A 13,338-nucleotide genomic window follows, 5' to 3' on the forward strand; every position below is an offset into this window, starting at 1 on the left:
CGCCCGCGCGCCTTCGCTCCGCGGCGGGGCGGGGAGAGGCGGGGCGGAACGCCCGTCCCGACCGGGGATCTGCTCCGCCGGGGCACCCCCAGCCTGGCCCCGCTCCGGGGCTGCAGGAGGCCGTGCGGGCGCTGTCCGCGGCGCTGGGCGCCTCTGCCTGCGGGGCGGGCGCTGCGGGGCGCGGGGACAGCGGTGGGGCCCCGCGGACTCCCCGGCCCGTCCCGTTCCGCCAGCCCCCGGCAGGCGGGAGCGATCTGTGCCCCTGCCTAGTGTAACCTGTGAAGCGGTCGCCGCTCTTTCCTCCGCTAATGTTTTCGATTTCACCCCCACGAGTCTTCCCACCTTCGACCCACCCCCGATTTTCTCTTCCAGTGAAACAGGAGACCTCCCATAGCGGCGGATCCTTCCTCTCATCCCCTCATGCACGCTTCAGGTCGGACTGCAATGAGTGGACTGAGATCTTCTGGGCTGCTGGGGCTGGTACTGTTAATGCTCTCAGCAGGATACTGCAAAGAGAAAACGGACTCCGCTGATTTGAAGGACAAGCAGGGTCTCTTAAATCTCATCATGGAGATAATTCAGGAACTGAAAAAGTACCACCTGGAGAAGGACAGTGGGGTGCAGTACTTCTCCAAGCATGACTATAACTTGGATCGAAGAGAAGTGGCTGACTACGGAGGATACCAGGATGAGCAGAGAGTCGGTAAGTCATAGTCCATCTTTTTTTTTTTTTTTTTTTTTTTCTCTAGGGTGCCTTGCTGAATGAGATAGCACCTCAGGTTACTAATTTTGTATTAAGAATTCACCACTCAAAATACCTCCAGATTCCCTTTGGTATCAGGAACAGACACAAATGGCAAATTTGGAATAGAAAATCTCCATAAACCTCTCAGAGTCTTTTACTCTCTGGATAATGTACTCAACTGAAAGTCCAACTTCCTGTGGCTTTGACCAAAACCTATTAATAAGGGAAAAGACTGAAATGGGTTGAGATCAAAGAAATAAGGGATGAAAATGCTTTTTCCTGGAAGGTTACCACTTACTATTGYGTGCTTGGTTTAAGTGTTTCTTGGAAATGACCCTAGCAAGAATCCTCCTGCAGGACTACAGTATGTCCTTAAAGATCTTACATACAGAAGTCTTCCCTGCAGCTCAGCTTCACTGAACTGTTCACCCTGCTTGTTAGTTCCTTTTGTACTCCGGAGGTAGCACCTTTGAAATACTGGGACAGTACTCCTGTGTCACTGTGCAGGCTGTGGCTAGTCTGGGACATTGCTGCAATCATCTTCCTGCTTATGTGACTGGTTCTTCTCTAACCTTTAGTGAAGCCCCAGGTTTGTTCAATAGATGTTCAGGGCTGCATAGAGCAGTCCAGAAGTACACACAGTGATGGATAGTTRCTGCTTAGTTTGGTGATGTACTTCTGTGCATCCAGTTGAAACTTGATTTAGTTTCTCCTGCTGCCATGTCTAATTTAGTGTTCCCTGTCACTCCTGAGCCCCTACAGCATTGCTGCTGCTCACTTGACCCTCCAACTGAAAGTGACTTTCTGAATATTTTCCCGGAAATGTCTACTCACCTTCTCCAAACCTGGGTTTGGTTTTGATAGTATGCTATTTATTTTGCCTTTATTGATCTCATAAAGCTCCATTGTACCTTTTTGTCATTCTCATTCATATTCAAATATCCTCACAATTTGCATTTATTGGCAATTATCATGAAGATGTTGCTTCTGCATTTGGATAATTAACTAATTTACAGAGGAAGACAATTTTGTTCTATTTAAGGTCAACACAGGAGAGAACATTTTGTTTTCAAACTGTGGAAAAGTCAAAGAGGCCAGACTAAGCAGGGAACCAAGATCTGCACACTCTAAATCTCATATTGGAACATGGGCATAATTTTGGTCATGCTATTTGTGTGAAACACCTGGCTTCTGTGAAATTCATAAACCTGCTTCAGAGCAGATTAGTCAGTAGTGTTGTTATTGATTCCTTAGCAGGATTTTTCATTTGTTATTATAATGGAGTTATTCCCAGCAACTCTGAAAAGGAATTACTAGTTAGTCTTTCATTTCAGTTTTGGCATCACTTTCCCAGTGAGCCTGTCCCATGGGAAATTTCTGAGTGAAGCATGTGTGTTTTTAATGCTGTTCATGACATAATTAGGTTGAATAGGATAAGGTCAATTTTACTTACACTGACTAAAGTTAGAAGTAAATGAAGAATGACTTTCGAGAAGTGTCTAAATTCACAAGTGAATCAGATCTGGATGGAAATGCTCTCTGCTTTATATCTGATAAGAGGTGCCAGGGGAATGGAAAAGGCTGCTCAGGCATTTATGGTCAAGTAAATAAAGCACCATATAGTGTATCATACACAATCAGCACTAAGCTATCAGCATGGAGYTTGTAACGGAAAGCAATCAAAGATAGCTGTAAATCAGGAAGTCACAAGCAGGGGTTAGGGCTAAAATGGATTTCAGTAAACCAGTTTCATTTTGCCATCTGCTGAACACAAAACACAAGGCGGTAAACCACAAACATAGGGAGCCAGAAGAGAGCAATTTGCTTGGAATAATTTCCTGTGAATTTTATTTACTGCTAAAGGGGAGGGGAAAAAAGATTCCTGTAAGTAGATCAGTCCAGTTTCATGATTACAGCAGAACAGTGCTTCTACAAACATACCTGGGACAGAATAATGGATACATTTGCATAAGAGAATTAGAAGACACAACCTCAAACTTGAATATATCTTTGGGTCTTTACCACTAGTGTAATACAAAGAATTTAAATCTAGGTAAACTTGATAATGTAGTTCATAGAGAGCCAAAATTTGACTCTTAGTTAATAACTATAGTAATTAATGATTTCTTACCTAACAGACACTTTCATCAGCATGGTGTTTCACAGAGCATTTTACAGGGTCTCCCTATGTAAAGCAAATGCTTGCAATTTGGCCTGCTGTATGCAAAGGACTTCTGACCTCTGTGCACCTCTCAAGACATAGTGGTGATGTTTGCTGGACAGAGTATTCCCTGTCCTCATACTATGCTTGGCAAGCTTAGCTTCAGTGCAGCACAGTAACTATTCATTTTTCTGTCCAACAGAAATAGTTCCCAGAGATCTGAGGATGAAAGACAAGTTCTTAAAGCATTTAACAGGTATGTTTTAATCTTGCATTGGCATCCATATTGCACATACATATTGTAAGCTGTGCTACTCTTCCTGTGAGCTGTGCTGATTCATAACTTGTTTTTGTCTTTATATTTCAGGTCCACTGTACTTTAGCCCAAAATGTAGCAAACACTTTCATCGKCTTTATCACAATACAAGGGACTGCACCATCCCAGCATGTAAGTGACAAAAGCAAAACTTTCCTAAAACAAAAGGAAACTCTGAAGTTTAACAGCTCTGTCAAGTATCAGTAGTGCTACAATGTCAGAATGCATACCCTGCAGAGAAAAATTTGGAGTGCTTTGAAATGTACTAGGGATCCCCTATAGCATTGCTAGAACAGCATCAGCATTACAGAAAGGAAAATGGAAACAAAACTTTCTCATCGCAAATACACCATGTAGAATGGCTGTGAACACTTAGGTACTGATCTATGTGCCTCATGGGTTCCAAACCAAGTGTTTGTTCCTCATAGGAACATGACTCCTTACACAAATATATTTAATTTCTAGTGCTGTAAGTTCAAGACAGGATCACAAATACAGATGGGGTATTTACTTTTCATTGATTATTTATGTAGGATAGGACATATTTTATAGACATTTTCTGTTTTGACAGCTTCCAGTCTACCAGTGATATTGACAATGAATCTGCAACATTTGTCTTCAGTGAATTACAAAAGTATAACTTCACAAGGCTTAGAAAAAAAAACTAAAATGCTGATGGACACAACTAAGCAAATGCTGCCTATGATTCCTCATCACTGTTAGCAGCACAGAGAATTAAATAAAAACCAAACATTGACATTTATCAGTCAGTGGATGTGACTTGAGATTCATACTGAGGTGGACCTGTTGAGTAAGCAGATGCTATTTTAGTACAGCCTTTTCAGAATGGAAGCACACTTTATTTTACTTGTCTGAGGTCAACCAGTTGGGTCAGTAGCAGAGCTGGGAATAGAAACAAGAGTTACAGATTCCAAGTTTCAAGTATTAATAAATATTTCAGCCCAGTTGATTTTAAAGACATATTCGGTAAGAATTGTGGACTTTTTCTCTATTTGTAAAGCTTCAGATGAGGAATACCTTGGAAAGACAAGGATTTCTAGATGATAGGTAATCAGATCACATTCTGTTTACAAGGGTGAAGATGTAAGTTGTTCATAACTTGTCTTTGTTGAACAAGTAAAGGTCATATTACCTTTTTCATAAGGATCACAACACAAACATCATTTAGTTCAGCACTAATGAGTACTCCAAGCTGTGAAGCTAAAAACTAGTTAGCCTTAAAGTCTAAATTAGCCTTTTCCTCCTGACAGGTGACATATCTACCAACATAATGTCTGGATAATGGACAGTGATTTGTATGAATGTCAATTACAGCATAACTGTGTTGTGAGTTGGGGATTGTCAACATTACATCTCTAGGAAACATTAGATGTAGTTACGCATGAATGAAATAATGCCTAACAAAAGTAAACCTCAGCTACTGGACTGGATTGACTAGCATCTCTTTAAAGCAACTTCCTTCTAGGAAAATGATATTAACAGCCTGCTTTAATTCTTCAAGCACAGAATGATGTTGCTTTTTGTTAATATCCTGACTTATTCAAATAATACTGTTCCTTCTGTGTAGAAATCTGAAGGCCAAACAGCAAAAAACCAAAAAGCATCTGTGATGCTGCAGCATCGTGGTAGCCAGTACAAAAGCATCGTGTTGGCATACTTTCTAGTACTTTGTACAGTGTAGTAGCGCTGGCACCTGAAAAATAATTTACTTTTCTGTCTATCCATAACCAACATTTAGAATATTTGCTTTCAGGTTTTCATGTAAATGAAAAAAAAAWAACCCTTTTGATTGATTTCTTTAGTTTTGCATTGGTTTTATCCCTTACTATGAATGCATCAGGAAGTTGAAGGTACCTAAAATATGAACAACTAGCAATAGGAGTAATGTGGAAAAAAACAGTTTACTAGTTTTAAGATGAAACTTGATACTCTTATGAATGTTTATTATATGGTCATCTACTTGGGCTGGACTTAAAATTCCTATGACTAGAAGATGTTACTTGTCTAATTTAACAGCTTTCTCAGGAAGAAAATCTGTTGGAAAATGGCATTACTCAACACTAACTTCACAGACTTGCTCGTTGAGGGCTGGATTTCAAAGGTGGATGAGCACTGCTTACTCTTTCTCTAATAAGGAAATACTACAGTCATATGTTTAGATCCCACACAGAAGCACAGATACAGATGTATAAATTTTCATGCATACACACACTTGGAGAACCTCCAAGCACGTTCATGCTGTTTGTTTACAGATAGAACATGTGCAGAAGTCAGTTGGATAGTTACACGTGCCATTGGACATGGCCTGCAGTTATCACGTAATTTTTACACACTCAAAGGAGTTGATTTTTATTCTGTTGGAAACTAAGGTGTTCATTGAACTTTGCTATAACTAAAATTTGCACACTGATACCWGTTTTTATTTTTAAAGGCAAAGTTGATTATTACTTTGATAATCTAGTCATGCTCTYTTCTTTCATACAGACTATAAAAGATGTGCCAGGCTTCTTACTCGATTGGCAGTAAGCCCTATGTGCATGGAAGGATAAAGGTAAGCTTTTTCTTAGCAGCAATGTCATTCTGCTGCATAGCAAAGCAGTGGATATTGTGTTCCATACATGAAAATTCATGGGCCTATAATAACACCTCTCCTTTAGATAAGGTATTCCTCTTTCAGAGGACTTGAAGTAACTGGCTTAATCTGAAAAATTTTGGCATTAAGGAAAGGGTACCCCCTACTGGAAGTCATTACATAAATGTCCACATGCATCATCCGTGAATTATTTATAGCAGCGTACAGTTAGCAGTGAATTTGTTGTTACAGAATAAAACACAACAGCTGTGGCTTATTTTTCAGGAGTTTACTCAGTACACAATTGCCCGTATCGGCAGCAGCAGCCGCCCTTTTGTGCGTGCAGCTGTGGATGTGTGCTGTGCTCTGTAGGATGAGTTCATATATACAGCTATCCACATGAAAGCTTTTCTAATGCAGATAGGTCGCAGGTGCTTTAATAGTAATTCAATTAAAATGTACTGTTAGTAGCACTGATAAACTAACTTGAAGCTACTCAGATTTCTTGGGATTTCCTTGTGTACACCTCTCATATCTGTAAGTTGATTTCCTTCTTTTTTGGCTAGATGTGCCTCTATTTCAAACAAATACTTAGTCAATTTTATCATGGACCAAAAAAACACAAAAGCCAATTAACCAAACCAAAAAAGTACTCCCAAAATACCTCTATTTTTAGAGAACAGTAACATAAGAATATAGAAGAACTAATTTACATTCTGTCCTCAAACTTTACCTGAGACAAAAATGTGATCTCAGACAAAGGAATAAATAATAACCATGTAGATTTGTTAGTAACAAATGCTGTCAAACCAAGATACTTTAACTCTGTGACAACATGCACATCTTTTGGAAGGAATCAGTGAGAAAAAGTAATAAATATTGTTTTATTTTTTTAAGCATTGACACTGTTTTGCAGTTCATTCTCGCAAGCAAGCTGGGGAACTATGATTGAGATAAATGTAAAAGTGTCTGGGAAAAGATACATAAATTGCTCGTGCTTCATTGTCAAAACTGGAAAAATGTATTGAGCAGTGTCACACAGCTTCATCATGGGCATGATATTGTTCAATACTTTCATTAATAACTTAGGTGATACAATACTGTATTTATGTATTTCAGTAGTATAGGAGAAGCAACCATGATACAGTACAATCTTGAATTTAAAAATAATCTTGGAAAATAAAACAAATAATCTAAAACTAGGAAAACATAAAGAGCAGAATTATGAAGTTGTGTAGGGGTATTCAACTGCAGAATTACATGGAATTTGATGAACAGCTAGACAGATAGTGCTGTCAAAAACAGAGGTTGTTGTGGATCACAAATTAGGCAAGTTAGCAGTATTACACTTGAAGAAAGTCAAAYAATACTGGGATTTATAAATAAAATCATTGTTTATGAAACTCCTTGTATAATTACTGTTACTGGAATACTGTATTTAATTAAGAGTATCACACTTGAACACATGTGGGTTCTTCTTATAAGAGGCCAAAGAAGATCAGTGTGGAGTACCAAAGGCCTAGAAAACTCAGTATATGAGAACAGTTACAGGATTTGGGATTATTTAATGTAAAGAAAAGATGACTGCAGGAACACATGAAAGAGCCATTCAATTTAATGAAAGGTTGCTACAAGTCATTCTCTCTATCCAGTCTGGATAAGTGAAATATTACTTGTTTAACTTTGCAGATAGGTGAATAATGTTGTTACCAAGACCAATAAGCAGATACATGAGAGTATGGATTTTTTTTCTCCCTTTAAAAAGTTTTATCTGTATCTTAACATCCTGTCATGTAAACACGAACTCGTAATACAAAGGAGTAGCAACTAAAATCGTTCACATCTCAAGCTGGGAGTGCATTTAAAAATGTCTTTCTCTCTAACAACACCTTTGCTCGACTAGCAGGCATGTTTCAATGTCAGCAACAACTCCCCACTTCTCCTATTCACACAGCCACAAATCAGCAGTGGTAGACTTCTTAAGCAGCCTCATCAGCAGAAAGGAACACTGTCCTCTACCACATACATATGGAGATGCACAGGTGTCTCTGTAAGATTAAGCCCTTTTTCTCCTCAAAGCTTTTCCACTGCATCAGTTCACTTTGTGTGGAACAAATCAGGTTTCCTGTTTTGTCCAGTATGTGATCTTTCTTTCATTGCAGGTTTATAAGTGGGATGGGCTATAAATGGACTATTACTTTGGCAAACTGGTAGTTTTGTTGGATTTTTCAGATGTATGGACATGTATCCATGTTCAGAGWCCAGTTTGAAGAGAAGAAAAAAAAAAGGATAGATTTATTTTTATTTGTACTTAAAATGYATTTTAGACTATCACAGCTTTAAAGCAACAAGACATTGAAACTCAGAGCTAAGATAAAACAAGAAAATAATATGTAAAAACAGGAGTTGGACATCTGTTACTGTCACAACACATACCTAAGTGGACACATGTGTGTTTATGGCACAATGTGTGTTATGGAGCCTTCACTTTTTCTCATTTTTCCTACACATAGATAACTGAGCTCCATCTTCTCTTTTTTTTTTTTTTTTAGATTATATGTTCCCTTTCTGCCTGTCCTACAGACATGAGCAATGCAGGGACCCAGTAAAAGCCCTTCAACCTGTTGAGATTGCATGAGTGAAGCCAGAGCAGCAGATTTGTATTATCACATCTCTCAGTAGCCCTTTGTATTTCCARTCAGCCACCCAGGCTGTATTCCCTGGCTGCCCCCAGCACCAGCTCTGATTAATTTTATTCTGTAACCCCTTCTCATGGTCAACACAGCTATGCTAGAGTCCTGTCCTTGATGCTCCTTTTTCTGTGTTCTGTCCTTCAGTGTCATTCTTCTGCCAGCTTCCTARTAGTTCCCATATTCCATGCTTGCTTTGCTCCACTCCATGCAGACACATCCCACAATTGTTACGTTGCCCATATCTGCAGTAGGTAAGAAATGCCAGGAACATGATTCCCAGATTTTAACTTCACTTAAATAAAGTTCACAATTCAGATGACGAGCGTTTCCTGTGACAGACAGTGATGAATCTGAAAATCCCTTTGACAGCATTTGTCACAGCCACTTTGGATACAGTCATACAGATTTTACTGCTTTTGTTGGAAAACTGCAGGTGCTACTGTTGGTGCCCTCCTTTTTCCAATACCTGTTCTTCAGGGGTTTGTTAGAGACCAACACTGATCTCATAACTTATGTTGAAAACTCCTCGTACTCTGAGGAGTAGTTCAGGGATYAAGGACTGCATTATCACGTATTATTACATACTTCTGTTTTGAAGATTTCTTATAATTTCTGAATTAATGAATTCAGAAATTAAGAATTCTTAAGATTAATGGAATTTTTTAAACTTTTTAAAAGCATCTACAGTTATTTCAAGTAAACCAAGTAAAACTAATAACACACTTTTACACTTAAGTACAAGATTGGTGCAAGTAGATTGAGTTTCAGCCCAAGCAGAGAAAATGAGGTTTATGTAACTATGAAAAGTGTATTAAAGAAACCTAGCAGTTGCTTGTTTCCTTAGGAAGCAGATACAAGTAATTAATATTTGTACATACAGACCAAATATTCTTTACAAAATTCCTAAYAAACTTAAAACTGAAATTTCCCTTGGAACTCAGAAAAATCAGTGTAAACTCCTTAAGATATATCGGCCATACTAGTAATGTGTGTGACAAATGCTGAAAGTACAGGATAAAGCTGGAAACTTAAAATACATTAAGAAAAACCTGAAATACCCCACTATATTGGGGTATTTGGGATATTTCCCATTTCTATACACTATATTATATATTTATTTTTTCAAACTATTCTTAAACCAAGATATTTGTGCACTTTGCTGCAAGTGTTTTGTAACAATGGAAGCCYTTAATTGCATTTTCTTTTAGACTCCTGCTTACTCAAAATAACATTGAGTGCAATCAAGAAATTTCAGACACTTAAATTCCAAAAGTAAAGATGGCATTAAGATTATTAATTTCAGCATATTATTCAGTGAAAGCCTTTTTTGTCCAGAAAGTATAGCTTGATCTGTCTTACACAGCTGCTCAAGGCATGTTCAATCACCACTTCTTGGTGCCAGGAAGTGGTTCCCAAGGTAACTAATTTAAGACTTTTATCAGAACTAAGTTAAAAAGTTAAAAGGCAATCAGTGTACATGGTTACTACCATGGCGTAGTCCAGATTTATTAAAAGGCAGCTCATAGTTCTTGCTGGGATATCTGTGGCTAGTACCATATGGAACATTAACAGGTTCATCACCTTCAGTGCATGGATCTCTGTGATCACATCACAGCAGAATTCCACCTGGGTGTGCACACTTGTGAAAAGAAATTTTTTATGTAAGCACTGGAAGTTTCTGCTGCAAAACCCTACTGGCACAKTGCTGTAAAGTTTATACTGATATTTAAACCACTAAATTCTTCTCATATAGATTAGCTTTTCCTTACAGAGTTTATAATCATGCACAGATAACTGGAATCAAATTCAGAAAGCTGTAATATGCCTTTACAATAGCTTTCAATTGTGCTTTTAAAAATTGGAGCAATTGGCTGGAGAATTGAATAGGTACCTATGTTCCAGAGGCTGTAGTCAAATTGCATTCAGGATCTCCACTAAAACTATACATCATCCTTCAGCTAAGTTCCAGTCTAATTTTCTTTGACTTATGCATATAACAGACTATATTAAATAATTTTTCATTTTGAAAAGTACAACAGAGTTATCAATGCTAAAAATCTGGGTCTATTCAAGGGTTCCTTAAAAYGCCAAGAGTTTAGAAAACTCTTAAGTTAGCTGATACAAAACTGTAAGTTACCCATACAGAATCAGGTGTAGATGAGATAACGAATGAGCATGCTATCTACTCTTTTTCACCCCCAGTGAGCTGCATATTTTCATTAGTAATGAAAAAAGTTTTAATACATTTTCAATGTTTAACTTGTAAGTTGTACCACACACTGATCAAACCAAAAGCACATTAATTTCTTCTAAACATCACTTTTAAACATCATAACTTAAACAGGGTACAGTAGGAGCATACATACAGAAAATAAGCTAAATGGAAATGCAAGACAAGGAAAATTTACATCAGTTTCTCCTCTAAGGCAGGTTATTAAAAAAACAAAACAGTAATTGTTCTATCTGCAAAGCCAGAAAAAAACCCTAGATTACATTAAGCTTTTCTGTAACATTATTATATTTCCTAATAGCTTTCAAAAATTGCAAAACTAAATGTTTAAATACTACTAACRAGTATTTCTGTATGCACCAATAGCTTGATTTTCAATGGATTATGTCAAGTCCAAGTGTCTTTGCATACAAATGATTCTATTACAAATTGTACTTCAGCAGTAGAAAATGTAGAGAAACTCAGACTATCAGAGAATTCACACCAATCACGGGAAAGGCAGTTACCTGTGTTCAGACAATATGAAAGTTTTAACTGTGAAAAGTGTCATCAGCAGAATTCTAGTATCAGAGTACCCCTGTTTTTTTATTTCCCACATGAACTTTTGATGGCTGTAAGACACCCAAGCTTTAGCTGAATCTGTTTGCATGTAAGAGTCTTTCAGCTGTGTAGTTCCTGCTGACTAAAAAGACATCCTACATTTTTTACTTCTAAACAAGAACAATAGCAGGTATAGAAATATAGAAACTGGGTGGACAGATTTGCAGCATTCAGTGTTCCTGTCTAGAAAATATCTAGAAGAAGATGGACTTCTAGACACATGTATATGCAGTTACACTGCMTTTTCTTACAAGCTTTAAAGGGTGGGGGAGTAGGGTTGTGAAAACCTTCAYTGCGTAACCTTTGAATCAACATTTCTAGAATAGAGACAAAATGTATACATAAGAAATGTGGAAACCTGTAATTTTAGATCAGTGATTTTGATATCAGTGTCATAGGCATGGTTGTGATTTCATTCCAAGAAATTGTTCTGGGAAGAATTARTAGAACAGGCATCAAATTGAACCACTGCAGCTCCTGCTTAGTTCATGGTGGCTCAGTATTGGCATATTCCAGAGGCTATATTTATACAGCCAAATCAAAAAAAGTTACTTCTATTTGTTTCTTGTTTATATGAATCCAAGTTTCTTAACAAATGGGCCCAATGAAACATCGATTTCTTCCTATTTCCTTCAAACTGGACACCCTATGAACAGCTCCTGAAGGCATTTGGACAGAATTTTGCAATCCTTTAATGCTGTTTCTGAGGTTTATYCCCTTTTTCACTTCACAAATGCAGTAACTGGAACTGGCCAGACTTAACTATGAGCATATTTGAATAGGTAGAGCTGGATTTTCCTAGTTTGGCTACCAAAAATGAACCATCAAAAAAAAGTGATGCTTTCTAGAATTTCATCCTGAACAAAGGAGGCATTAATGTGTCAGGCTGCTATGAAACTGAACTAAATCTGAAATACTGTTTTTCCAAAGCTATTTTCGAATTCTTCAGTTTATTTACTATTTTCACTACAGTAAACATTCTCAAACACCTGTATGTGAGTATAAAAATGATGAAAGGCAATTTTCTTCTTTCTTTCAATCCACCAGATGTTATTAGCGTGACAAGAAACACCAAGAACCAAGACAAGTGCCTTGGAAACCAACAGGGAAATAGAACTTACTACCTTTTAGCAAACTCCATTGTGAACAAGAGATTTATTTTTGCAGATTGACAGACTACTTCCCATAATTCTTTTAACATGCATTTTGTATTTCATCAACAGTTTGCAGACTGACACTTTACAGTAGCATAACTGCCTGTAGTACTTAATGCTCCATACTTCAAACACACTACAAGTGATGTGTAATGCTGCCAAAAATGATGTAAAACACAATTATTTCACCAAGAAAATTCATGTTCTCTTGCTTAATTCTACAATTTTAAGGAATGTTTGTTTGTATATCTAGAACTACTAAAGATCTGCTCCACAGTAGTTGTGGTCACTTGATATCCTTCATGCTTATGCAATTTTTAAARGTTTGGTTAAAACAGACTTGCATTGGGGTCACATTGTACCCTGGAGTAAAAAATTGCATGACAAACAGGAACATAATTCCAAGTAGATATACTTTTTGGGACAGTGGAGCATGAATTTTGTACACAAACACAAGCTGCCATTAATTTACTTTATATAATAAATGTATAAAACATTCCAGCGAACGTGCAATATGTAAATACTGTAAATAACAAGCGTAAATAATAAAGTGTTTGGTATTAAGTTGTTCTCAGTTTGCTTTCTGCTCACTGAATCCAGGTGAACAAGCTACCTTCTGGTAGTTTATCCACACTTAAACCTCTTCCACTAAGAGTTCAGTAGTGTAAGAAGGAAAGGTGTACTCACCTCAGAGTTCAGTAATCTGGACACCCCGGATTTGTGAGGATGGACAGATCTGTGTGTTTCAAACCCACAAAATGCCCAGATCACAAGGCTGCTCCAGTTCTCTACAGCATTATAAAATGGAATCTTTTTTAAGACTAACAGTTTTTCTGGGGTTTTTGT

General features: G+C 37.6%; 1 protein-coding gene across 1 annotated transcript; it reads left to right on the forward strand.

Annotated features, from left to right (window-relative positions):
• The first annotated feature begins 317 nt into the window (after positions 1-317).
• Positions 318-13,025, forward strand: ALKAL2 (ALK and LTK ligand 2). The gene is made up of 5 exons (XM_057371867.1): positions 318-703; positions 3,109-3,162; positions 3,274-3,354; positions 5,728-5,794; positions 12,386-13,025. Exons 1-4 carry the CDS (start codon positions 421-423, stop codon positions 5,790-5,792), a joined length of 483 nt encoding a protein of 160 aa, XP_057227850.1. The 5' UTR covers positions 318-420; the 3' UTR covers positions 5,793-5,794; positions 12,386-13,025.
• Positions 13,026-13,338: the final 313 nt, after the last annotated feature.

This window comes from Malurus melanocephalus, unplaced genomic scaffold (genome assembly GCF_030028575.1).
Source record: "Malurus melanocephalus ecotype Western Australia unplaced genomic scaffold, MMel_1.1 scaffold_6, whole genome shotgun sequence".
Classification (NCBI taxonomy): domain Eukaryota; kingdom Metazoa; phylum Chordata; class Aves; order Passeriformes; family Maluridae; genus Malurus; species Malurus melanocephalus.